The 27,543-nt window shown below is 46.6% G+C and overlaps 1 protein-coding gene across 11 annotated transcripts in view; it reads left to right on the top strand.

Moving 5' to 3' along the window:
- EIF4G1 (eukaryotic translation initiation factor 4 gamma 1) overlaps positions 1-27,543 on the top strand; it is a 1,670,216-nt gene that overhangs the window by 740,459 nt on the left and 902,214 nt on the right. For 8 of the 11 annotated variants that reach the window (XM_069618798.1, XM_069618804.1, XM_069618800.1 and 5 more), the window contains one exon: positions 12,070-12,090. The exons of the other annotated variants lie outside the window; for them this stretch is intronic. In XM_069618798.1, coding sequence (XP_069474899.1) covers positions 12,070-12,090 — 21 coding nt within the window. The remainder of the gene's footprint in view (positions 1-12,069; positions 12,091-27,543) is intronic. 11 annotated transcript variants of the gene reach the window in all.

Raw genomic sequence — 27,543 nt, 5'->3', positions numbered from 1 at the left:
GCAAGCCAACCTTTGGTATAAGCTTGTACTACAGTTTTGGTAGCGTGTTGAGCAGCCAGGCTCATCTCAGGAGGGGTCAAAGTGAGCTGTAGTGGAGTTACACAAAGATTCAGTTACAGGTATTCAAATAATCTTACACTCGAGGCTTCTTGCATAAACAATTATTCGAGGGGATTGGGTCCTCCGACGTATTCCATATCTATGACAGGTAATGTCCACAGCTGTGCTGCTTCGGAAAATTTTTGGCGTCTGCGTCGATGCGCCATCCCCGAGGACGACCTCCGACAGCACCCGTTGTGATAAGTAGGACGCACGACGCCCATAGCCTCATTTCTGTTTTTTCCGCGAACGTGTTCACTTCGTGAATCTCGGTAAGCCTCGACTCGTTGGAGTTACTGTTTTCTTTCTCGGTTCGTTTAACCTGTTGGGTTGTTTGTGGCGATGTGTCATCTTCGACCCCGTGTCTGGGCTTCAAGAACTGCGAGGACTGTGGGTCCAAGATGTCGGTCACGGACTCGCACAACGCCTGCCTCTGGTGCCTCGGGGAGGCCCACGATACGGACGACTGTCGACTGCCATTCGTTAACTGCGAAGGCCTTGCGAGAACGCAAGAAGAAACTCGGTAGGTCGGGTGTCTAAGCCCTGGAAGTCGAGGTCTGCGGGGCTTTCGACCGATGACTCGAGGGGTGACTCTCCGCGTCGTCGGAAGTCCGGTGGGTCTCCTTCCAGGAGTCGGTCTCGCCACTCCTCCGCCTCTTCTAGGCATTCCAGGAAGCGCCGGCATAGGTCGCCTTCCCCGTCCTCTTCCGAGGACTACTCCGCCCGTCGGCGGGTCGCTTATCCCTCCATGCAAGTGACACCGGAGGAATGGGCTTCCTTCGGGAAGCAGATGCTAGCGATTCTGGAATCGCAGGGTACCGGTCCGTCTGCGCCTCCGATGGGGTCGGTCGGCACCGGTCGAGAGACGCTGCCCGTACGCCTTCGGGCTCGGTGGTCGGCACGGCTCGCGGGAGAGGTCCCGCTCGGACAAGGGTAGCCCTTCTCGCCATGCCCGTTCCAGGTCCCGGTCCTCGACATGCTCGAGACCGCGTGATCCTGTGCCGTCTTCGAAGAAGACGTCGATGCCTGTGACGCTGAGGTCGTCTATTACTCTCGAGGTTCCGTCTTCGAGGGGGTCGTCGGCGCCCAGGCTGTCGAGACACGCTCGGAGCTCTGGCTTCGAGGACTGTGTTGATACGCTCGACGTCGACTCCTGTTCTGTTGACTCTGACTCGCTCGGCGCCCTCAACGCCTTTCGAGGCGGTGGTGTCGGAGGGGACCCGTGGCACGGGGTTTGCCCCTAAAAAGGCTATGGCTAAGGTCCGGCACTGCTTTGGTCCGCAGAGGTTTTCCTCTCCCCGCCTGGAGTACATTTCAGAGGGTGATGAAGGCTCTGATGGCGGTCTGTTCCGGTTACGGATGAACTTATCTCGGGCCATAGTCAGTTTGATGACCTGAGGCAGTCACTGCATGATGCCAGTGGATTGGACACCTCCCCGGGGGTGGAGTTTTGTCGGCCGGAGCCTGGCACTCATGCCGATTCGTGTCATCGGCGCCTTATGTCTCTGGTTACCGAGTACTTGGGTTGGTCGGCTCCCCCAGGGGAGTTCGTTCAGGGTGATCTCACGGACATTCTTGATCTCGGTCCAACCACTGACCCGGTTTTGCCTTTTCATATGGCTTTGCAGAGAAGGGTGGCGGCGGCTTGGACTGCTCCGGAGAGTCTCGCGGCAGTGGGCAAGTCTTTGTCGCGAAAATACCATCCAGCCAGTAGCGACCCCTGCTACTTGTCTAGGTACCCCGTAGAGTTTGGTGGTGCAGGCGGCTACGGCCCCGGCAAAGCAGGCGTCGTATCCTACCATCCCTCCGGATAGTGACGACAAACGTTTTGACGGCTGGGCGAAGAAAGTGTTTTGTTCTGGGGGTATGGCACTTCAGGCGGCCAACTCCATATGTGCCTTGTCTCGTTTCACACACACTCTGTGGCAATGTGTTGCATTAGCGGCTGATCATATTCCCGAAGGGGACGAACGGGATGGTTTCCTTGCTATGATTCAGGATGGCAAGGATGCCATGTGTGAGGCCGTTCAGTCGGGTTTGGACTTGGCGGATTGCGTCAGCTGGTCCATGCAGCGAGCACTGTAATGCGCAGGTTTGCGTGGTTGAGGAAGTCTGGGTTCGCTCCTGATGTGCAGTCCCGGCTCCTCAACATACCCATTGACGGTGAACACCTTTCTGGCAGCAAGGCTGACGAGAGCCTTGAGAGGTTGCAGACCTCCAAAGCTGCAGCGAAGTCGTTGGGCGCTGCAGTTCAACAACCTCCGCCTTTTCGTCCGAGGGGACAGCAATGGAGGGGAGTTTCCTTTCGCTATTACTCATCCTTCAGTAAAGCGAGAGGAGCTAGCAGTCGGAGGACATAGTAAGAGTGCCAGAGGTGGAAACAAAAGTACTCGAGGTGTCAAGGCCGCTCGGGCAGTTGCCTCTTTGCCCTCAGGCAACGCCGCAGCCGCTACCACTCAGTCATGAGGCCAGGTCCCATGGTTCGCCGGTTGGGGGAAGGCTGGCGCAGCATCTTGTAGAGTGGCAAGCCATTACTTCGGATGTGTGGGTTCTGGAGATCATAACCCACAGCTACTGTCTTCCTTTTCGGCAGAGGCCTCACGACAATCCACCAGGGAACCTCTCTTTGAAGAGTCTGGATCCGCTCCTTGCGCAGGAAATTCAAGCCCTGCTGGATAAATGCGCCATAGAACTGGTACCTGTAGCGGAGAGGAACAAGGATGGTATTCCCCTTATTTTTTTATTTCGAAGAAAGACTGGGGGATTGAGACCCATCATGGACTTGCGCGGTTTGAACAAGCTCCCCAGGAAGGACAAGTTCAAGATGGTGACTTTCTCAAGTCCTCCAGGCCCTTCAACTTCAGGACTGGTTGGTGTCTCTCGACCTCAAGGATGCTTACTTCCATGTGCCGATCCATCCCAAGCACAAGAAGTAGCTGAGGTTCGCGGTTGGCGACTCGCGCTTTGTTTCGGGTCCTGCCGTTCGGATTGACCTCCGCCCCAAGGGTTTTCACCAAGCTCATGGTGGTGGTGGCAGCGCATCTCAGGAAAGGGGGGATTCACGTCTACCCCTACCTGGACTATTGGTTGATCAGGAGGAGCTCTCCCAAGCAAGTCCTGGATCATCTGTCCGTCACCTGCCACTCCCTTCACAGGCTGGGCTTCTCCCTCAATTTAAAGAAGTCTCATTTGACACCAACGCAGCGGCTCCAGTACATCGGAGCAGTGCTCGACACGTCCCTGTGGCAGTGTTTTCCTCTTCAGGTGAGGGCTCTTCACATTCAGCAGATGGTGCTCAAGTTTCAGATTGCCCAGACTCTCCCAGCGTTCGAGTTATTGAGACTGCTCAGCCTCATGGAATCCTGCATTCTTCTGGTGCCAGAGGCTCGTCTGCGGATGAGATCTTTGCAGTGGGCACTCAAGCACCAGTGGTCTCAGTCCTCCGGCAGGCTGTCGGACCCTGTTCAGGTGCCGCCCTCGGTAGCCCGGGACCCTGTGGTGGGCTGTCGAGGGCAAGCTGATGAAGGGTGCCCCATTTTGGCTGCCCTGGCCGGAGGTGACGATCGTGACGGACGCATCCCTCACGGATTGGGGAGCTCATGCCAACGAGCTGACAGTCAGCGGTCGTTGGTCTCCGTCGGAGTCCAGACTCTATATCAATCTGTTGGAGCTGAGGGCCATGCATTACCTCAACAAAAAGGGGGGGGGGGCTGGGTCACTTCCGCTGTGCAGGGAGGCGATGCAGCTTCAGTTCTGGGCCATCCAGCAGGAAGTTTCGATCTCGGCAGTTCATCTGGTCGGAGACAACGAGACGGCGGACGCTCTGAGCAGTCAGAGCATGATCTCTCACGAGTGGGAGCTGGCTCAGGAGATTCTCCTGGAGATCTGGGGGACCCCTCAAGTGGATATCTTCGCCTCCAGTGTCAACCGGAAGTGCAAAAGGTTTTGCTTGCGGGAATTTCCTCCAAAAGGAGCCTTAGGAGATGCGTTCGTGGTGGAGTGGTCATTCCCACTGCTGTACGCGTTTCCTCCAGTCACCGTCATCCCGCAAGTGTTGCAGGGGTTAAGGAGGTTTGGTTCCCGGATGATCCTCACTGCTCCGGCGTGGGCCCGGAGGACATGGTACTCGGACCTTCTAGACTTGTCCATCTGCCCTCCATGTCGTCTTCCCTACCGAGACAATCTGCTCTCACGGGAGGGGGCGGGTGGTCAGTTTCTCCATCCAGAGGTCAGATCCCTCAATCTTCACGCTTGGCTTCTGAAAGGTTGAGGTATAAGGATTGGGACCTCCCTGAAGACGTGATGGAGGTCTTGCTCTCGGCCAGGCGGCCGGCAACTAAGTCTCTGTACCGTTGCCGTTGGGGAAAGTTCTGTGACTGGTGCAGAGTTCAGAATGTGGATCCTTTTGAATGCGACATTCCCATGGTTTTGTCTTTTTTGCTTTCTTTGGCACACAGGGGCTTGCAAGTGGGGACCATTAAAGGTTACCTGGCGGCGCAGTCCATATTTAAGCGCTCGTCTGAAGAGTGTTCCTATTTTAAGATTCCTTTAATTTCGCAGTTTTTGAAAGGGCTCACTAATGTGTTCCCTCCATCACCTTTTTTGGTGCCAAGTTGGGATTCGAACCTTGTTAAGTTTATTATGAGTGCTCCGTTTGAGCCTTTACATTCTTGCCCTTTGAGGCTGTTGACTCTGAAAACTGTGTTTAGTTGCGGTTACTTCTGCTCGCAGAGTGAGTGAGTTACAGGCACTTTCAGTTAAGCCACCCTTCACTGTATGTCACAAGGACAGGGTTGTCCTTAGAGTTCGTCCTTCTTCTGAAGGTAGTTTCGGAATTTCATTTGAGCCAGAAGGTTGTTCTTCCGGCGTTCTATCCTCCTCCACATCCTGGTAAAGAAGAGGAGAGGCTCCATAGGCTTGATCCTAGGAGAGCGTTGAGCTTTTATATCTCGCGCATGTCCCGAGTCAGAGTGGACGAGCAACTTTTCGTTGGTTACGCTGGAAAGCGTTTGGGACAAGCTGTGACGAAACAGACTTTGTCTCGGATTATTTTAGCTATCTCCGAGTGTTACCGCTTGGGGGTAAGGACCCTCCAGCTGGCTTGCGGGCCCATTCTACCAGAGGAGTGGCTGCGTCTACTGTCCTGCAGAGGTGAGTTCCTATTCGTCACATCTGTGATGCAGCCACCTGGGCTTCAGTACATACTTTTGTATGTCACTATTCCCTCGATTCCATCAGGGGGCAAGATCTGGCCTTTGTCAAGGCAGTTCTCTATTCCGCAATTTGATTGGGCATGCTAAATTTGTATTCTAAATTCTTTCCCACCTCCTTGCTTGGTACTGCTTTGGGAGTCTGTCATAGATATGGAATACGTCGGAGGACCCAATCCCGTCGAAGAACAAGTTACTTTCTTACCTGGTAACGTTCTTTCGATGGGATGGTCCGACAACGTATTCCATATCGCTCCCTCCCTGCCTTCCCCCGCTGCAGAATTTCTTTTGCGATTTGCAGCTTGCGTTCCGCAAGATCTTGTGTCTGACTGGCAGAAATCTGGTGGCACACGTTCTGGGGAAAAAACTATAACTGAGGCTATGGGCGTCGTGCGTCCTACTTATCACATCGGGTGACGTCGGCCGTCGGAGGTCCTTGGGGACGGCGCATCGACGTCATCGACACAGGACACAGACGCCAAAGATTTTCCGAAGCAGCACAGCTGTGGACATTACCTGTCAAAGATATGGAATACGTTGTCGGACCATCCCATCGAAAGAGGAAGGGAGCAATATAATAACACACACACACTTCAGTACTGTACACAGAGTTTCGAAATCAGACAAGACCTTTATAGTATGGCCCACAGATGCAACATACACCCACAGGTGACTTGAGTTACAAGGGTGCTGGGGACATTAATATCTTACTATTGGCATTCAGAATACTCATAAAAAGTTGGTAAAAGGCAAAGGTTATAACACAAGGGGTCACAAATATTCTTAAGCAGGGCAAACACTTTTAGATCCGCCTAGAGTCATACAATTCAACAGGCAAAGTCAATGGGCAAAAGTCTTTGTATAGGATGCAGCACTTCTGGTATGTAAATGGAAAGGTCTTTGCACAAGTTTAGAAATCTTTGATCAAAAGAAGAATCAACTGTAGGGCCACAAGCTGATTAGACTAGAGGAAGTTTCAAGCACTACAGTATCAGGTAAATTCTCTTAGAATTGTTTTACAGTACCTTAGCAAAGAAGAAAAGATGCAGCTGATGACTTCTGTTCCTGTGCATCTCTGCAGATCTCACTGTTCCAGAGCCTCAGTCGTGGGGACAATTCCCGTTAAGATATGAGTTTCTTTCAGGAGTTAGGTTGAGTTTGTCATGCGGCTGAAGGGAAGAGCTAGGTTTTGGCCGACGTTTTAAAGGCTAGGTGATCTTCTATGCTATGGATGGTTAAAGGGATAGAGTTGAAGATTGTGGGTGCTTGGACTGAGATTTTGTCACGGGTATGACAGATAGAATTGCCGAGCCTGATCAGAGGTTTTTTTAGGCCTGTATTTTGTGAGTTGGTGCTGCAGGTATTCTGGCCCTGTTTTGCCCGGCGGGTGCTGCACATTGCCTTGAAGGTGGATAGTCGTTCCAATTTGTTGAATCCTTGTCAGTTCTCGAGTACTTTATCATGTATTGATGGGAAGTACGTACATGAGGATTGAGAACGCTTTTTTTGTCATCCAGACATGTAATTGAGACGCTTGACAAATGCGCATATTCTGTTCTTGTGTAGCAATTGTCTCGGAAATATTTTCATTTCTGCTATGCTTAAAAAGATCATCTTTGAAATATTTGCATCCTATATATTTTAATGGTAATTTCAAAAGTGGCAATTTAAGGAGAGTTGCACTCTAGGTTGTATGCATGGCTTCTCATTTCCTAGACTGTTCTACTTATCGCTCCGATTTCCAAATGTCATGTCAGTGTGCCAAATCCTTAAGATGCTGCTTCACCCTATAGCCTTCCCAAAATTCACATCTTTTTCTGAAGATTCCAGTTGGTCTCTGCTCCTGTGCTTTAGCTGCAGAAAGCTAACCCAGGAACATTTCTGTAGTTATACCCCTTATGCCTGCCGGTTTTTGTGGTGGCATTGAGTTAAAACTAAACTCTTGAGCAATAAAGGGTTGGCCAAAGTAGATGCATTGTGTTCTATTCTATTGGGAAGCAACACAATATTTGAATAAAGGGCAGCCCAGGTTGTTTAGATCTTGGGGTGTGCAGATCTTGTCAAGGAATCTGCCATTGCCAGCCCCACAATGGCAATAAGCTGATGCTGGCAATAATAAATGTGTCTATTCTAGCTTGTGCTGAAACTGCTGTCGAATACCAGCTCAGGCTTGTAGTGTATGATTGGAAAAAACATGCGCACACTGCCTAGCTAGAAATGCTGGCAATTTTTTAGGACTCCTTCTGATGGCCAGTGAGCTTAATCACAAGCCAGAAAATTAAATTGTACTACTAGCAAGTCAGTTCAATAATTCATGGCAGAAACTTATCCTCTTAGCAGAGGCAAGAGATTACACCAGGAAGAGCCCACGCGCCAATACTAAATTCAGGTAATAGCACATCATTCCTTCTCGTCTCAACCGGGTCGGGGGTGGGGGATGGGCTGTATTTGAGGCTAGCATGCCTACTGGCAGTAACAGATGTTGCTCTGGGATGGGTGCTTGTTAGCAAAGTTTTCTTTTGGAGCAACATTTCCTCCATATTGTATGGACCCCCAACATTTTGCTTTTGTAACACCTTATCTTGACGTGAACTCCACTGGTCTTTTGCTCACTTATTATGGGGAAACTGACAAGACTTTCAGAATGTTGGTACTGGTTCCCTTTTTCCTTTTCCATGCTATCTGTTTTGGTTAACTTTAATGTTGTGCACAGCACCTTACAGTGCAATGGGGATCCTTTTGTATCACCCTAAACTACACCAAGGATTTGATGGTGGCAGCAGTTAGTTTTTCAGTATTTTTACTGTTGTATAGTGCTCTTGCGTTTACCGTGTTTGGCTACTTACTGTGGCTAGTGCCACGAGATTTTTCACTTGTTTGGCCATTTCGCCTTTTAGCCGCCTTCCTGCCTTGCTGGGAGAATCAGTGTATGGTCATACATTTTCCCAGGAAAACCGTGCTTTTCGTGGGTTGCGAGGCAGGAAGTGGGTTGGGACTGGCTGGTCCGATTCACAAAATGTCTGTCTGTTATATGCATAGGTTTCACCAACAGTGGTCCCTGATTGGACCACTGCTCAGGTGTGTGAGGGGCAGATCTTAATTGGTTGGGCTGGGTTTCTGTGGTCACTTAAGTTTTTGGATAAGTGTCCTGCAGCCATTCCCTAGAGCTCTGACGAAGAGCCAAGTATCCTGCATAGCTGTGAGGACTTTGAAAGACCTGTGGACAGATCCTGAGAAGGCCGGGCAGCCAAAACTTGCTGCAGTCGTAGCGGAGCCCTGTCTGGCTACTGACCTTAGATGATCCTTGTTAGTGCTTTGACACAGTGGATAGGTGGGAACAACCATTCCCAATCTCGTATTGGGGCCCTGCAGTTTGAATTAAGTATTTGTGGGCCCTCCACTGGACTGACAATGATATCTGGGCTACTGCGGTAGAAGCATCACTGTTCCAGGGTCCTCGGCAGTCTTCAGTCTTCAGTTTGTCTTGTAATTGTCCTTCTTGAGAAATGTCAGCGTCCCAGCATCCAAGGCTCCCAAAATGGGCTTTCTTCAACCGCAACATCTGCAATGCCTGTCGTCTTGCATCAGTAACTGTCGCTGAAACCAGCTTTCTCGCATCTAGTAGAGGATCTTTGAGTCCTGCACTGGTGCCTGCTGCATTGTTTCACGAAAAGGTTGCACCAGCTTCTATACCTGATCGGAACTCTTTTTGCACCCTCAGCTCCTGGACTACTTCGACCGGTAACCATCAGCGGGAAGACCAACTTCTGGTGACACTCGAACGACCTGCCAAGTCTGAGGAAAAATGGGAGTACAGGGTTAAGTTACACCAGTACTTATCTGCACCCTATCTCCACCATTTAAAAGTTTGTATTAGTTTCACAACTATTAGCTTTGCCAGCACTCGTTGCTGAAGCCCTCCAAAAGTTCGAAAAGCATTTCACTCAACAGTAAACTTGATGTCTTCTGGAACCACCTTCAAATCCACCGGACCCTCCTAACTTTTTACCACTCCACAAAACTCTTTGGAAACTTTGAACCTTTGGGCACAAGAGCCCCATACAACTTGGGGATGGACTTTTCAACCTAGGGTTGTTATTCCTGTTATTGCTAATTACTTACCTTACCTTCCCTTTCACACATTGGGGGAGTGATTGTATATATGTATTTTACTATTAGTTTTGTGTGCTATTTAAGCAAAAGACTCCGAGCAGGGGGCATTACTGGTAGGATAATGCCCCAGGGCGATTGTTCAAGTACCACTAGCATGTATTCTTAAATTGAGAAACGGCATTGAAACTGTTTAACTAGAGAAAAAAGCACACAAAAATGGCTGCTAGGCCCTTTCCATGGCAGCCATTGAAAAAAGTAAACTAGATGACCGCCATGGAAGGGGGAGAAGGGACTACACATGATCCCTTTTCCCTGTATCGGCCAAGAGGACGATGCAACCGGCCCAACAAAGGCTTTGTCGGGCTGGTTGCGACCCAGCCAAGGCCAATGAGCAAGCTTGTCACAAGCTCATTGACCCTCTCCGGGTACTCTTCTTGGTCATTTTCATAGTGTTCTTGGTCATTTTCATAGTGTTCTTGGTCATAAATATAGGATGTTTGTACTTGACCGTTAGGCATGATTGTATGCAGTACCCTTAGGGTGCACTACACCAACCTTGACCTCCTGGGAATAGCAACCCAACCTTTGGTATAAGTCTGTACTACACAAGTTGGTAGTGTGGACAAGTAGCCAGGCGTATCTCAAGAGGGGTCAATGTGAGCTGTAGCGGAGTTATACAGAGATTCTCAGTGACAAGTATTCAAGCAAACACTTACACGCAGGGTTTCTTGAAGAAACAATTCTTAATCAGTCCGTTAATGTAAGCCGCCTTCAGTGGGGAGCACTGTAAAACAGCACACAAATGTACGTCAAAACTATACACTCAAGTTCATAATCAGTAAATACCCATTTGGGATGGCATACAGCAGAGACCTACACCCACAGGTGATATCAATTGCTAGGGTGCTGTTGACATTAATGTATTTCTGTTGGCATTCAGAATTAGTTAAGAGCAAGTCCAAAGGGAAAGATTATTAGAGCAAACAAGATACCACAAATATTTCTTAAGCAGGCAAATACTTTTAACACAGGCTAAGCCAAAGTCGATAGGCAAGAGTCTAGATGGGCTGAACCACTTCTTTGAAGGCAAGTAGAAACGTTTTGGCACAATGTTTCAGAGGTCTTTGGAGAAAAAGATGAATCCATGTAGGGCCACAAGCTGTTAGACTTGTGAGTAGTAGAAGATGCAAGCAACTCCACAGTAAGAGGTAATCTCTTAGACTTGGTACAGTACCTTTCTAAAATGAAGAAAAGATGCAGCAGAAGACTTTTGTTCAGCTCTGCAGATCTCACTGTTCCTGGGCCTCAGTCGTCGGGACAAGAGGGAGCATGTCGGTGGACTCCTTCACTGAGACTGTCAAAACTTGCAACCGGCAAACTTCCCTTTCAGTGGCTGTTCGGTGCTTCAGCTCCTCGCGTCTGCCACAAATAGCAACATTGTGGCTCTTGGCTGTCGAGGTGGCCTAAACATATATCGACCAAGCCAGAGTTTTGAAATCCAAACTAGCACTGCTTGGACATGGACTTCCTCCCAGAATGGGGCTACAGTAGTTTGACAATGATGCATGTTCACAGCAGCCAATTGGTTTAGAATATGGCTATTTAGATTGTTTCAAATAAAATTGATCAGCCCTCCTAACTTCAAGTGACCAGTAATGATCTTACCCCTGTAAATAACTTTTGACACTTTCACCTGCAGATTTCCCGGTTTACTTTTTCCAAAATAGTGATGGCACATTTCACTAAATCAGTTTTATGCATGTTTTTGTTTCAGTAAGACGCATACAAAATCATGATATCTATAAGCTTTCTTTTGGGTTCCAGCTTAAGAGCTGATCCCTTAGTGTATATCCTGGTGCTTTCCAAACTACAGCAGCCTGCATCGTCAAGATTTTTCAAGCTTCTTTGCCCAGTAATGATTCTCAAGGTGGGAGGCTAAAGACATCTTTCCTAATAACTTTAGTTGCTAGTCTGTGGCACCTGAAGTTAAAATCTATAACGTTTATTTTATTTCAATCCATATGAAAAACGACATTGATTTGAGGTGCAATGAACCGTGATTGCACAATGGCTGGTGTCCACCCTAACCCCCAGCTCAGTTTGAAGTTGTAACTGCTCCAAGTAGCACATTTTGATGTGAAGTCATGTTTGGACTTGGAGTAACTAGGTAGGACTGGTTTCCTGTGGAAGTAAATTTTTCTCCTAGGCATTCCATGTCCACAGAGCTTTGGCAGTTTGCTCACTTGCAACCCATGTCAACACAGGGTTTATGCTTGCTTGTGCCTCAGCTTTGGATTCCATTTTAAACGTATTGGTTTGTTCCTTTCTTGCGCAAATGCCATAAGCTCTCTGCTTGTGTTTATGCTTTGCACCGGATGGCCACAAAGGGTTTCTGCTCTGCACCTCTCCTCCACAATGGGTGCCTGCTTGTGCTTCTGCCTCCTATTTACATTACACCGTATATGTTAAATGGGCATCGTCTGATGCTATTTTTCTGCCTCCGAAACCCCATACAAAGCCACCTTACTCTGTGCACTCCTGTAGCATTCTCATCGTGTTTGGTTGTGAACGTGGGTTTCTTTTTTCAACGCTTCTCTTTTCTCCCCTTCTCCTTCTATTCCCTTTGTGTGTCTGCTGCTGCTAACAGGGAGGATTCCGCTCCATTCAGGTAACGCTTTTATTATCTGCTTTCATCCTTTGTCCGTGCTGAACTCTGTGCAGCGTACCAGACAGTGTGTTTCATCTTTGGCTTTGCTTTATAATAAATACAATCTGCTTCTGTAATGGCATTTTGTTAGCATCTACACTACTCATGACCTGATGCATCCTGTTGTGCCTTAAGTGCACGGTACTCTTGCATCCTGCTCTCCTTCCCAAATGTTTGGTTAAGCCTGCACTAGCTTCACCAAATTAATGTCACTTAAATGTAAACTGGCAGGTGGAAAGAAAGTGGCATACATATAAGCATACTTTTGTAGTGAGCCCTGACTGTCAACAACTGGTCCACCCATTCCTGTTTTTTTCTGGCCAACTGTTAAATAGCAGCAGTTACTCCTAGTGCTTTATTTCTTTTCCCCCTGTTTAAAATGTTCCCAATTTAATTTTGCCTCCCTATGCTGTGTATGCCTTTTAGCTACTGGGTTTCAAGAGATGCATTGGATTCCGTAAACAGTTCTGGCAGCTGATTGTCTAGGGAACTTTTTTGTCAGTTCCGGAGAAGGAGACAGATTATCAACGCTGATATCCATGCTAAAGATGGGTCTGTGATCACAGTGGGTTTTATGAAGTAATGCAAGGTTTCACAGCTAGATTATAAGTGATTTGGGACAGGCTTGATCCTAGTCAGGGTTTTCTACATGTAGCAGCGGCAGGATTGCTTCTCCATCCAAGCACTTTGGGCATACACATTTGAGTACTTCATGGAGTTAAAGCACTGAGCCCCAATGCTTGGCTCTGAAGAAACCTTGCACACCTGATGGTACTGATGAGTAGATCTTCCTCTATATGGTCCCGAAAAGAATGCACTGAGATGGTTTGTTTATAGAACTAAATTCTCACCATCCCTCCGGGTTCTGGGTGCATAAGCGCTGGACCTCTGGCACTAGGTTCTGGCCAGGGTAAGTCTTCAAAATGTGATGGACCTGAGCACCAACTTATGAATTCTCCCTTTGAAACGTGTACAATTTGAGACCTGGCAAATCTGTGCCACTGCAAGAATTGTTTTTCTTTCTGAAGGAAGAAGTGCATTCACTTGTTCCACAAGACTCAGACTTTTCTTTCTGGCCCTCACACTCCTGCAACCATCCTCTTGACAGATGGTGTTAAAGCAGAATTCAATTTTGTGGGAGTTTGGTGTCCCTTTTGGTTTTTAGATCTATCCTGGTTTCTTTGGACCGAGGGACTGCTGCTGAAGCCTCCATGCTTCTGCAAACCTTTAGTGTAACGATTAGGTGGTGCAGTAAGTTTTCAAACAAATATGTTCAGTCTCAGTACAGCAGAGGTGGTGAGAACATGTGAGGGAGACGCAGCTTGTGGGTATTTGTAATTTACCCACCTGACTGCCCAGTCCCTATGTGCATTCCCAAACACTAAATACCCCCCTGACCAAAACCCTGCCTCCTTTTACATTTTTGCTCGCTATAAATAAATGTATCTAGTGGTATCATTAAACATTGCTTGCTAGTGTTGTATCCAAGTTGTCTGAGATTTATTGGTTTATTAAAGCTGTAAGTGAACTAATGCTGTAATAAAATGTCTTAACCAATTGTGCATTCTTCAGTTGATTTGTATCTTACTTGCTCTGAAGTCCTGTTAAAACAAGTATTGACAACACACCGTTTTTGCTTGTGTAGACATTCGATGGGCATTTTCTGGAACGCTGATCATATGCCCAGGTACTCGCACCATTTTCCTGCTGTTGCCAAATTTTTGCCAGGTAGTACCATTATGAACGTTGCTTTCCAATGCTTTTTTAGTATATTGTCCTATTATTGCCCATATAGCTCATAGGTTAGCGGTGCCTTTTTAAGTAGCATGTGTTGGCCCTCGGGGGACGATCATCCTACATTGGTTTTAGCGCATAGGGTGGTGGCAGCTGTAATTTTAGATCGGCTTCATCAGGTGTAAAGCTGATTTACTGTTAGTAGCCCAATGTACCATTTTGATAGCCATTTCGGTGCTAAGTTTTAAGTTGTGCTTTTGCGAAATGTTTGTTTTTGGTCCACTTCTTTGTTTGCCAAATTATGAGGCAAGCGCATTATGGCCACTATGTACACATGGGCTCACCCCATTACCATCGCTGCACCCTCTTTGTGGCTTTGACATGTTTAGACCAGCTCCTGGCGCTAAATGGGAAGTACATACTGTGTGTGTGTCTGTAGATTTTTGGACCAACCTAATTTGCTGTTTGCCAAAATCTGAGTACCCATGTCTGTGATTCGAGGGCGGTCTTAAGCCAGCTCGTGAGTGTATGCGTTTATCCCAGTAGGGCCTTCTCCGTGCCTTGGATTTTTGCTAGTATTCTGTTGCACTCACCAGGTTTACATTCCTGCTGGTGGGCTTTCCACCAAGAAGCTGCTGCTACAAATTTGGGAACAGGTTTGTCAACACTTGCTGGGCTTTTGTCACATACTCTGATCAAGTTTTCATTTGTGTGTACTTATGATATATTTTGAGAACGTGAAAGTGCCGGGGAGAGAAAAGGGGAGGGGGTGGGAGTGTGAGGGGCGGGGAGAGGAGTGGAAAGTGCTGAACACATGATAGAACGACAGGTAGTGCGGCCAGCAGGTGGTAAGTGCGAGAATAAGGTGTAGACAACACCTTATTGATGGAAGGGGGCTGTAGGGTTGCAGATACAGACCCAAGTGCAGGGTGTTGCCAGGAGGCAGTGCAGGTGTGAGTGTGGGTGGGAGGGCAGGGATCTGGGCCTGAATTCGGAGGGTAACCAGGTGCCTGGTGCCAAAGCAGACAGATTAGTAGGGCAGAGAAAGTGCAAAGGCAGAAGCAAAGAGGAAGGTCTTGAGGTGCTTCCGGAACCGAAGATGGGTCTCCTTAGGTTTCAGAGAGGTAGGGAGGCCGTTCCAGAAGGAGCCCCCAGCCGATGAAGGGGATCTACCCTAAACTAGTTGGTTGGAGAAGCGATTGACCCTGATGGAGTTGGAGGTGAAGGATTGAAGAGCTCAAGTAGGAATATTTTTGCGGAGGGGAAGTTGAAGGTATTGTGGACCCAGGCCAAGAAAGCCTTGTGGACAATGCAAAGGGTCTTGATTTTAATCCTTGCAGCCACTGGGAGCCAATGATGAGATTTCAGGCTGGAGAGATACGATCGCAGGGCTTGAGGCCAAGGACAAGTCTCGCAGTCCTGTTTTGAATGAGCTGCAGAAGACTGAGTGGTTGCAGGCAGATTTAGAAAGAGGCTGGTGCTATAGTCCAGCCTAGAGAGAACCAGAGCTTTGGAGAAGGTGAGCTTCGGGGGGAAAGTAGAGGAAAGGAAGAATACCTCTGAGAAGGTGGGGTTGGTAGTTAGACATTTTTGAGATGTCAGATGTGAGGAGAAAAGGAAAGCATGGAGTCAGATGACCCCCGAGGTTCTTAGCCTCGCAAGTGGGAGCAGGGTGGGGGCCAAGGGAGGCCAGCCAGAGTGACGGGAAAGGAAGGTGCAGGTGTGCCAATTTAGGAGGATCTGCCTTACTGCATTAAGGCAAGGCTGTTGGTGGCGCACCACTCCTGTCCACACAGTCTGAGAGGAGGGGGAAGAGGTGGCAGAGGGTAGCCTGAAAACGAGTAGGGTGTCCTCCACATAGCATTAAAAGTTTGAGCAGAGAGCAGCAATGCAGTGGGTGAGCGGTGCCAGGTATTGGTTGAAGAGCCAGGGAGAGAGGTTAGACCCCTGGAGGACACACGTAGAAAGTGAGATGGAGGACTGGAAGGAACTAAGTTGGAGAGGAAGGCCAGCCAGGCCAGGGCCTGATCAGTCATACCCAGATTATCACAGAGGCGATTGAGCAGGATGGCATGGTTGACATGTCAAAGGCAGAAGACAGATGGGATATTAGAATCAAGGTTGGAGAGGTCTTCATGGATGTTCAGGAGAGCAGTTTGCGTGCTTCTGGAAGCTCTGAACCCAGACTATGGTCATGGAGGCAACCAACAGAATCTGTGTGAAGAATGTTAGGCAAGATTGTATGCAGTACCCGTTGGGTGCACTACAATAACCTTTACCTCCTGGCAATAGGGACCCAACCTTTGGTATAAGTCTGAACTACACAGGTTAGTAGTGTGATCATGCAGCCAGGCTCATCTCAAGAGGGGTCAATGAGCAGTAAGGTTGTGACAGTTTCACAGTACATTTATTCAAATAAACACTTAGACTCAAGGTTTCTTGATAAAACGATTAATTTAGTTCACAGTCAGTTATATAAGCCTTCTTCAGAAAGGGAGCAAAACATGTAACACTTAGATATACTTCAAAACACATTCTTAGTTTCTCTAAATCAAATGATACCCATTGGGGATGGCACACAAGACACTTCTTACACCCTCAGGTGACTTAAATAGCTAGGACACTGTGGACATTGATTTATCACTGGTACATTTAGAGAAATACTGAGTTTAGTGAAAAAGATAGAATAGAGGAATAAAACAAAGGTTAAAAAATTATTCATAAACGGGTAAGTACTTTTAGAAACCTTCTGCAGCAGAGTAAATTCGCCTTTTCCTGGGGGAAAGGCGAAAGCACAATGTCGGAGGTAATGAGGAGTCTCTCAGGGAGCCAGGACAGCCAATGTTAATTGAACAATGTCAAGCGGAGCTGAAGATCTTTTTTGTTGGTAGGTAGAAAAAGTCTTGCACAATGTTTGTAGAAAACGGAACTTGAAGGGCCGCAAGCTGGGAGGCTTGTGAGGGGCAAAGCTTTAACAACTCTGCAAGGTAACCAAGACTGGTCTCAACTGAGAGCAAATAAGGCTACACAACAAGAGGCAAGTTCTCTTGGACTTTACAGTACCTCTGGTTAGAAGAATTGCATCAGCTGGCTTCTGTTCCTGTGCAGCTCTGCAGATCCTGTTTTTGACCCTCAGTGGTGGGGACAAGAGGGAGGACATCTGGGGACTCTCCTGCTCTGCAATGGGAAGGTCAGCGGCAGCAATGGGCAAACTTAGATTCAGTGGTTCTTCAGTCTTTAAGCTCCTTGCGTCCGACAGCAAATAGCAACACTGCGGTACTCTGTTAACACTTAGACTTTCATCACATCTGGGGTCCAGCACTCTGTTGAGGTGTCTCAGACTTGGAGGATCTTCCTTGTGCTCGGGTGCGACTTAAAAGCAACGACACAATCTGGTGTTGGCTCTTTGGTTCCAGCAGCAGCTGCAGTGGAAATACAACCAGCTTTGAGAGGATGTCCAGACGGGCTTATTTTGGAGTTGATTGGTCCCACCAACTCAAAGGGTTAAGTCGTCCTTGCAGGGCTTCTCTAGTCGAGGCTAATTCAAAGTTTCAGCACAGCAGCAGAGCTTCACTGGGCAACCCAACGGTCCAGGAGTTGCAGCAGGCGTCTCTTCCAATTTCTTCAGATTCCTTCGTCCAGTGGTCAACTCTGCCTTCCAAGCCAAAAAGCCTCACCTTTTTATGCAGGTTTCTCCCATTCATTCCAGCCAAGCTTTCAGTCACACAGCAGGGTGGGTGTCCTTGCCGGACAGCCACCCGGCTAATCATCTTTTGGGTGCATTCCTGTAACCAAGGGGATTAAGCACATGGAGTTTCTGGCAACTCCCTCACCTCCTGGCCATGCCAGACATGCTGAAGCCAGAGGCGGGCTTCACTTGTGAATCCCGCCAAAGACCAAACTTAGAGAGACCAAACCTGGTTTAGCACGCAGAGTAAATCTCAAGAAGGACTTTTCTGACAAATGGCGAAAAAGGAAGACTGGGGCCATTTTGAGGAAATGGGCACTTTTGGGTGCCTTACTGTGGCTGCAAACGCAGACCGCGTTAAAACGCACAATGGTAATAAAAGGTAAACCACTGCCACCAGCCATTAATTGTAGAAAGGATAACATAAATGTTACATGAGAACCTAGACAAAGGGGATACTAAGTCATCTCTCCAGCACCCTATTGTAAGATAGTGTGTGCAGGGTCTAGAAAGATACAAAATGTAATTAAATTCAATTTCACTTTACTTCTTTCAAACAGTAGTTTCACCAAGAGAAGATATTTAAACCTTTGGGAAGTCTAAGGCTTCCCTGTGCCACTGCACTGAAGGTGCTGTGTGACACAATTTAAAGATGACTATTGAGTTTGTCAAACTCCAATGTCAAAAGAAACGGAGAATCAATCACATTAAAATTACATGAGATGTCATAGAGTCCAGCAAAAGAGCTGGGGGTCTCTAAGGTAGAAGGGAATTAGCACGTTTTTGAGATTTCTCCCTGACAAGCTGGGAGATGGCCCGCTTTTCCTGGAGTTTGTCCAGGAAAGGAGTGATGGCGATCGGGCGAATGTTAGCTGGGCAAGACTGGGTTTTTTGAGAAGGTGCACAAGAGTGTTTCAGAGGGGAGGGGAAGGCTCCAGTGGCGAAGGAGTGGTTGCAGAAGTCGGCCGGAGCAAGAGTCAATGTGGTCCTTGATGATTTTGGACGAACAGGGAAGAACCTGTTTTGATGACTTTCATAGATCGGACTTGTCTTGACATCTCGTCAGGGGCAAACGGAGGAAAAGATGAGAAAGAGGGAGGAGAGTTGGCTGCAGCTCCTTGCAGATTTTAAAGTTTGGCCAAGTTGTTAGATGCTGCAGGGACACAGTCCTGGCTATGGGCTCTCTTGTTGATGTCCTGGATGGCTGTTGTCCTCTCCCTGGTCATTCTCATTGGCAAGCCTGGACCTCCAAGCTGGGGTGGTCTCTGGGCCATTATACTGCCACTTTTCCAAAATACCCCCTGCTTGCATCCCTTTGAGCACTACGTTGCTGAAATCAAGGAGGGTATTTGCCTTTCCTGTCTGGGTCGTCCTGGGTCACCTTTAGTTTCCTTAATGGGAACGTTTCCTGCTATGTGCTTGTCCCTTTTTTTTTTGTTGGAGCTGCTGAGACCTGCTACATCTGGTTGATTTTCCTTCTGGAACATCTTTGCCAATTTCTCGTTTAGGCCTATTCTTATTTTGGGCAGACTGGGTTTTTTGGTCCCGGCTTCAAGCTCCTGGAGAAGGTCATGTGACCGACCATGCAAAAGATTTCACTGGGCTGTTTCGCTGTTGCTGAGCTGTTTCCGTACCGACAACCGAGTTCTTGCCTCTGGGCCTGGGCTGGTGTTTAAGATACTTGCCCTCCAGTGTCCCTGTGATCCATGGTAAAGTGTTTCTGTAGGTCCCCATTTACTGTGTTGTCCATTGTATTGTTTCAAATCCTGCTTTTTTTCCTCTTGTTCCTTGAGCTGTTGGTTTGGGCCTTCTTGGAGCTCTTCAAAAGGGTCCCCTCATATGTTGCAGTCTTCTCTCAATCTGTGTAGTACTGGGTCTTAACAATCTTTTGTACATAACATCGGCAGTACCTATTGATGCCTAGTGACCTTGATCGTTGATTACTATGGGGATTGTTTGAGCGTACCTGAAACTACTCTTTTAAAGTAACTTTGTTGGTACTTTATTGTATTTGGACATGTTGGTCTGTGTCCCCTTTTCTTTCTGGGGAGATTGAGGTCCTAGACTAATCTTAGCATGCGCCACTGAGTTTCTGTATTTTTAAGGTCTTGAATTACACGGGCTATTCAAAATGCTGATGCATTGTATAACACTGCAATACTACTGTATTTTATTTTTTTGAGTCTGGTGCTAGAAGGCAAATAGTTTTGGCTTTTGGTGCCCTGTCTATATATTCTGAAGCATTGCCCCTTTTTTTCTCCAAGGTGCTAGATTTAATGTATAGTGTGCATTTGCATCCATGTTACAATCTACTAGAGGTTTAGGGATTACAGACTGTTCTATAGAGCAGCGTCTGGGCCTGAAAGGGATTGACTGTTATTCTGTTTGTTTTCTGCTGCACATGTTCCTTTTTTTTTCCAACACTTAAGCCCTCTGGTGTGTCTACCATCAGGTAGTTTACAACACATTTAATGGGTTGAGTCTTCGTTGACGTGCATATTTTTATACATGCACTGTTTTACTCTGTTTTAGTATCGAGTACTTATTTGACCTTAGTTTTGTGCGATTTAGTGGTATATCTTGTATTAGTTTTCTTTAGTTAACTCTAGGGAGGAAGGCTGTTAGTAAAGTAGTTACTCCACACAGTTAAGCCTGACTGCTCTGCACAGCTGCCAGTACAGTCTGGTCTGTTCTTTTGGTGAGTGTTAGGACTGATTTTCTATTCTCTGGCCTGGTCAACCGATGTATAGAAGGCCAACCCAGCATAGTGACAGGGACAACTCTGGGAGCTGTAGCCTAACCAGTTAAAGTTAGGTGGACGAGCCGTCTTGGCTGTCTCAAGAGGTGGTGATCTTGTAAGGGGTCCCCCAATATGCACACAGTGAAAAGTCCGAGAACACCCTTAGACAATCAGTTAAAGTTCACAAGTTCCATACAGTTTTGAGGCTGGAATAATTAGTGTTTCTGGGGTCCAATGAACAGTTCTACCTGGTAGGACACGTTTTTTTCTAACAAAAGGGTCCCAAACGTTTGGAGCTCTTGCGCGTTCAAGCAAGCCCAAGGTCAAACGATTATACAAGTTTCTAAAAGTTATCAACTTTTAAGCGGGAGTTGGGGGTTCAGGTAAGTATTGTTACAACTTCACCCCCACTCCGTGCTCAGATTCTTTTTGGGACTTGCCAGGTCTGCTGAAGAGGCTCGAGGTCGCTTTTACTGCCGTCCGCTTTAGCCTTTGATCTCCAGGGACTACAGGTTCAAGCACTTTTGTTTGGGCGACTAATGCTTGTGCAAGGTCTTCCAGTTGAAAAATGCAAAAGCACACTATGCAGGGCCTCTCTCAGTACAGGACTGGACACAGGTAAGCAGTTTCACACGACAGCCACCGATGCACGGCGACGCAGGACTCACTAGCCGCAGCCAGACCTCTCCTATCTCTGGTTCCCTTAATGCTAGGGCCATGAGATTTTGTAGATGAGTCGTGTAGCACAAGCTGAGGATCCCTCAAGTTCCAGGCCTCAACTCGGAATTGCGACATCTGCAGCACGGAAGCCCAAACTGTAAATTGGTCAGCTGCTGGGTGGTACAGGGGCCCTTACGAAGTCTCTTTTTTGTAGGACTCCGAGCTGACGTCGAATGGATACTCCCTCCACTCAAAGGGTTGCAGCTCCTACTCAGGACTGCTGAAGATCACTTTGAAGACGGGGCTCTTCCAGGGTAGCAGCATACGTTGGTTGCCAGGCTGCCTTCCAACGAGTCCCCGGTCTCCTCACAAGTCTTGCAGCTGGACAGGATACTTCACTCCTTCAGTTTCTTCTAGGATCTCTCGAGTGGGTGCAGGGGTCCTCTTATCCAAAAAGCCAGGAAAGTGTTGAAATGCCCAGTATTAACCATACAAATTTCTAAATGAAAGTGTACCCCATTGTACTGCATTATACAATGTTAATGTTAAAGGTTTTTATAACCCGCATCAATACCACTTGTATTGTCTCCAGGCGCTCACATGGATCTGTAATGCAAGGCGGGAGGGTGGGTTGTTAGTAGGATTGAGGGGAAAATGAGCGCAAGAGCTGTAATGTGCTGTTGCCAGCTTCTGTTCTGAGACATGGTTCACTGAGCATAGGTGCAATTTTCGGGGGTTTGGCCGTCATGTGCAGTTTGTTTTGTTGTTGTGGTGTTAAAGTAGGTGCAGGTTGTGGTGCTGTAGAGGTCTGGTTGCCAAGTTTAGAGTTTGTGAGGTGTATACAGAAGAGAGAGTTTTAGTAATGATTGTTGACGAAGGTCCTTGAAATCCATTCAAGCGATCCACAACTCCCACCCCTTAAGTCTACCCAAGTTCTCTACATCTTCCACCCTCTGCATCCATTCTGCTGCACCACCTGCCTCTCCCCAGTAGTTAATCCCAGTGGACCCCCCCCCCTCCGCTGCCCCACCTTGCTTATCAATTCAATTATTTTGCATACCGCCTTTCCCTTCCCTTGACACTAGATCAAATGTTGCATCTCGCACCCTCAAGTTCACTTCCTACTCCAGGGGTCCATCCAGGTTCGCCACATTATCCTCCCTTGGAATATATTTGAGTGTCTCACCCCTGTCTTGATGTCCATTTCAGTGTATCACATTTAATGCGTCTGAAATCTGCCTAATTGCTCAAGATTCCCTGTCCCCGATATTTTTCCCAGTGCATTGCGGTTCCCACCCATGAAAAATTCATCGAAGTGTGTCAGATTTACATGCCAACGAGATTCATCTTGCTACGTCATCTGTGGTATTTTTGATCATTGTATCCCTATAGTTAGGTTTTTTGGGTTTGGTTCGTCGTTTGATTCCTTAGCGTCTTCGGGGTTCGTAAACTTTCTAATATCATAGTACCAGCACTATTTCTGGCTGGGTGGTGCATTCACTGACCAGAGCGGCAGCCGCAGGGAATGTTCTTCCTCTACCCATCGGGCGTTGTCTAGTATCCTGTTAATTTGGTGCTTCTAAGTGGGGTGTGCCCAGGCGGGATATCTCCCTTTCCTGAAAGTTCCCTCCTCTGTTTTCCCTTGAGATTCCTTCCATGGCCTAATCGTAACAGGCCTACCATCGTCTCCTGTTCCCTAGTTCCTCTTTGGGGCCTTGGGAGGGCATCTGCTTAGATCTTTTGCCAGTCCTATCCCTCCTTCCTTTATTTTGGGCTGCTTCTATTTTTCCAGTTCTAGATCTGTTACCAGGTATACGGGCACTGTTCAGTTGATTTCATTGTGTTCGGATCTGAAGAGCCAGGTTTTAAGAAGTTCTCTGAATTTTGTGTGGTCCTCCATGTAGCGCATTTCCTTGGGAAGGGAGTTACATAGTTTTCCTGCTAGGCATGAGAATGCTGAACCACCCAGCTTTTTCTTTGTGCATTGTTTGGGTTCTAGGTGGATGCCGTTGCAGGATCTTAGGGTTCTGGTGGGTTTTTAGATTGAGAGTTTCTTTTCAATAAATTCCGCTCCCTGGCTGTGTATTGCTCTGAGCATTACGCATATTGCTTTGAAAGTGAATCTATTTTTGATCAGGAGCCAGTGTAACATCCTAAGTCGTTGTGATGTGACATCCTTAAACTCAAAAGAAGTCTGGCTTCTGTTTTTTCTATTCATTGCAGTTTCTTTAGTAGGTGGTCGGGCATTCCAAGGTATATGCTGTTGGCATAATCTATCCTGGACATGAGAAATGGTCATTGTTTTTTGTGTGAATGAAAGTAAAGGTAGAATTTGTTTTAGTTTTACCGTTTGTAGGTGGAAGAAGCTCTTCTGGATTATTGTTTTAACTTGGGGTTCCAATGTTAATTTCTTGTCCATGATGATTCCAAGGATTGGTACTGCTGCAGATTGTGTCGGGTGGGTTTCCCAGTTCTATTGGCCATGGGAGCCGCTCATTGTTTCCTCTGCCTTCAGGTGTAATCATGTGTTTGGTTTTGTCTGGGTTAATCTTGAGTTAGTTGATGCACCTTGGGACACTATTAGGGGTGCGTTCTCTTCTTGTATGTCGCTGTACTTGAATATTTGTGTATCTGCGTAGTTGTAGCATGTCAGTCTGTCTCTTTTATGAGGTTTATTAACAAAGTCACGTAGATATTGAGTAGTGGGGATTAAGATGAGCCTTGGGGTACTCCGCAGGTGGTGTCTCGTGGTGTGGATTTGAACAGTTTCAATCAAAACTGTTTCTGTTCTTACTGAGTAAGGATTTGATCCAGAGAAGCGCGGTCAGTGTGTCATATATCTTCCAGACTTTTTATTGGGATATTGTGGTTGACTGTCAAAGGCTGCCAAGAGATCCAGTAATATCAGTGCTGAATTAGTGTTGGAGTCTGCATTCATCTTTAGATCGTCCCATATTAAGACTAGAGCTCTCTGTTCCTTTCAATGGTCTGAAGCATACTTGCGCCTAGTCCAGTAGATGTTTTTTTCCAACGTGCTCCAGTAGTTAATAGACGTAGTTTCTAATAGTTTCGCTGGGTATGGGATGATTGCTCAAGGACACAGAGGGCCACCTGAAGACCTCAAACTATAGACCCATCTCAGAGGCTTGATGTAGGCCGTTTTGAATGCCTTGATACTCTCCCTGTCGTAAATGATTGAAGAGGTTTAGGCAGTATTCTGATGGTGTCCTGTGCGAGGATGGATTTATAGATGTCTGGAGGGAAGGGGTCCATTGGGGGAACCTGCCTTGTTACTGTTTTTAACCAGGCTTAGTAGTTTCTCTCGACATCTGTTGGAAGCAGCATCGTTTGCTTTGTGGTCTAGTGGTTGGTCGTAGCTGGTGGATTGTTTTTTAGATGGGTCTGCTTTTTCTAACTCGGTGAATGTTGAATAACTGAGTGTTGGTGGCATTCCTGATCCAGGAGTCAGATTTGTATGATCTAACTTGTATTCAGTATTTTGCTCTTGTCTTGGTCATAGTTTTTCTTCCAATCATTCTCTAGTTTACGGTTAGTTCTTTTCATTGCTTTTAGGTAAGGCGTAAACCATCTAGCCACTGCTTTCTTTCTTGATGGGGGGGGGGGGGGGAGTGGGGGTGAGGCGTTTTTCTGGGCAGATGGTATCTATTTCTGCAATCCATTTCTGGATGAAGTTTGCTTTTCAGTCCGTCGTATCCAATGACATTGCTGTTAGCTTTGTCACTTCTAGTTCTTCTAGGTTACTGTTCCTGATGATTTTCCAGTTTCTTTTCCAGATTGGTGGGTATTTTAGTGGCTTTTTGGATCGGTCTAATGGTGTATGGATTACAAAAGGATGAGGTCACTCCATAGTATTTAGATGGGCAGTGCTGGCGTGATCAGGGTATATATTGCAAAAATGGTGTCCAGGGTGTGTCCTGCTGTGTTGCTCTTTTCACCATCTGTCAAAGGTTCATGGTCTCCAGTTGTTTGGTTAAGGTTTTCTGCGAGTTGTGGTGCTCTTCTTCAATCCATATGTTTAAGTCCCTGAGAAAGATCATATGGTCATGTTTGATGGCTAGATTAGTGGCTACTTCTGTGAAGGTGGCATTGGTCAGAGCAGAGGCCTCTAGACTAGTATGAATGTGAGGTTTTGATTGAGGTCTCGTGGTAAGGTGGAGGATGAGGGATTCACAGTTCCGGATGTATGAAAGCTCCAAAGTTTTGATTTTTAGGTGTTGTAGGCTACTGCGAGCCTCCCCCTCTTTTTTTCCTTTTCGCCTGCCTGCATTTGAAGTTGTCGTGTAGGCAGCTGTGTAGTATGACATTGTAGTTTTCATCTAGCCAGGTTTCAGTGATAAATAGGATATCCATTCCCCCGTCGCAAAGTAGGTGTGTGGATTTTGGTTGTGTTTGGACATGGATTAGGCGTTGATCAGGTTGAAGTGTAGTTTTCTCTTTGTATTAGATTGATTTGTTCTGGTGTCCATCTTTGTTTGGTTTTGTTGGTGGTTTTCCTTATCCTCTTTGGGTTGTTATGAGTGTTCTGTTATTTCGTTGTTTAACAGGTCGGTTAGGTTTCTAATCGGGTTCATGGCGATTTCAGGCTCCTTCTGATTCTGGATGGTGCTGGCGGTACTCTTCGTATTTGGTGATGTATGGAGTGAGGGTGCAGCTACTCATGCTTCCAGTTTTTTTTCCTATGGGGTCCTGTTATCCTGCTGTTGTGTACAGGATCTGTTCTGGTTTTTGCAAGGTATGGTGTGAGATAGTGATTTTGGTCTTGTTCTCGCTCTGATTCTCACGGCTGTGCTGAGTGGTGATCCGGAGTGTCGTAGTAGGGTTCAGCTGTGGTTCCCTTATGCGCTTCGATACTGCCCAACGCAAATAGCGTTACTGCATCTCGGTCCGGCACCATTAGCGATGGAACCAGAGTTGAGGCAATGCCGATCAGCACAATAACTGCGGTACAAATTGTGCCAAAAATGTGTGGAAAGTGGCCAGATTTACCTCCAGTTAAAAGCTGGAGGTCAATCTCAAACCTTCTGCTTAATCTCTGGATAGGGTGGTGTGGTAATGTGGCGGTAATGCTCTTACCGCTGCATTTTTACCGCTCCACCCAACCCCTGATGAGACCCTTACTGTTGTAACTATCTCTGGAAGAGACTAAGTTACAAAGTGTTAGTAAAGTTCTTAACTTTAAGATGCTGGTTGCAACTTTAAAAAGTATATAGATTGGTTTACTTTTGAATAGTGTTACTCTACTTAAGAGTAAGTGTTGGTACAGTTTTAATATTCTTAACCGAATGAGTGTTTAAAAGCTTACCAATAGGGTCTACTTGCCTAGAATAACAAGTGCACCATTCGGTTTTGCCATCCATGATCTGCCTCATGCATTCCTAAAACAGTCTAGTAGTTAATATGTACCTATGAATTGCCGAATGCCTTTCTTAAAAGTATACTAGCCTACTTAACTTGAAAGTGTCTTTCTAAAAGTGTATAACGGGGTATGTTTCCATTTCTGAGATAGTCATAAGAGTTCTTACTTGCCTTAGAATTGTATAACACTATATCTATATCTAAGCATAGGAATAGGCAATTTAACGAATGACAATTTACAGAAGTGTAACAGTTTATATACCAATATGTTATACTGACCTTGAGTAGCTGCTGCTCTTAGAAAATATTCTTGGAGTTGATACTTGTCTTTGAATTGCTGAAAAATGTAATAAGGGTTATGTCATTTTCCGACGACAATTAGAGTGGTACATTTTATTGCGGATAAAATACTGAAATGCCTTTTTTTTTAAATTGGGGCATCCCCCATAAACACAAGTTTTTTGTTACCCTTAAAACTGCATACCAACCCTATCCTGACCCATTTTAACCCCTTTACCCCCACACTACGCTTTATTTAAATGTTTGCAGTGGACCACTCTGAAATGGACCACTCCGTAATGTTTGATATATTGACTGGATATCACATAATAGGTTCCGTAGCTTACCTTGAATAGCTTTGCCTTTCTTAAAGTTTATATTTGGGTTATACTTTCTTTGAACTGCTCTAGGGCACTTCTAAAATAGAGTAACTTTATAAATAAATGTTACAGCGCTAATTGTTGCTGTAAGCCACTACTAGTCACAGTGGAACTGTCGTTACTGTCATGGAAATTTCCTATTGCATTTGGGGCAAGATTTAAAGGGGTCTTGTCCATAATGAAAAGATGTCACCTAGGCAAATGAAGTGCAAGAAAAGGGGCATATACATTCTAGAATGACCTACCCCTTCTCTCCTTACTACTTAGGCATAGAAAAGTCAGAAGACTCCAGAACATTACCAAGTGCATACACCTGCATTTGGCCTGATGTAAATCTGTCTTCAAATTGTATAATATCTGCCTGCATTCTTTGTACCATATGTCAAAAAAATGTTGTTGCTTGTATATCCATGACCATGTAACATGCATCTTTGTACCATATATCTCACTTATTGCTATTGCTTATATCTTAACCTGTAATATCTGTATACTCTTGTTTTTGTAACATGCAAGTTTCAGCGCCCAGATGCCCCTGGGCTTGGCCACGCTTTATAAAT

Source organism: Ambystoma mexicanum, chromosome 10 (genome assembly GCF_040938575.1).
Source record: "Ambystoma mexicanum isolate Mex_15411 chromosome 10, UKY_AmexF1_1, whole genome shotgun sequence".
Classification (NCBI taxonomy): Eukaryota; Metazoa; Chordata; class Amphibia; order Caudata; family Ambystomatidae; genus Ambystoma; species Ambystoma mexicanum.
Note: the sequence above shows the minus strand (reverse complement) of the source record. Positions and strands in the feature narration are given on the sequence as shown.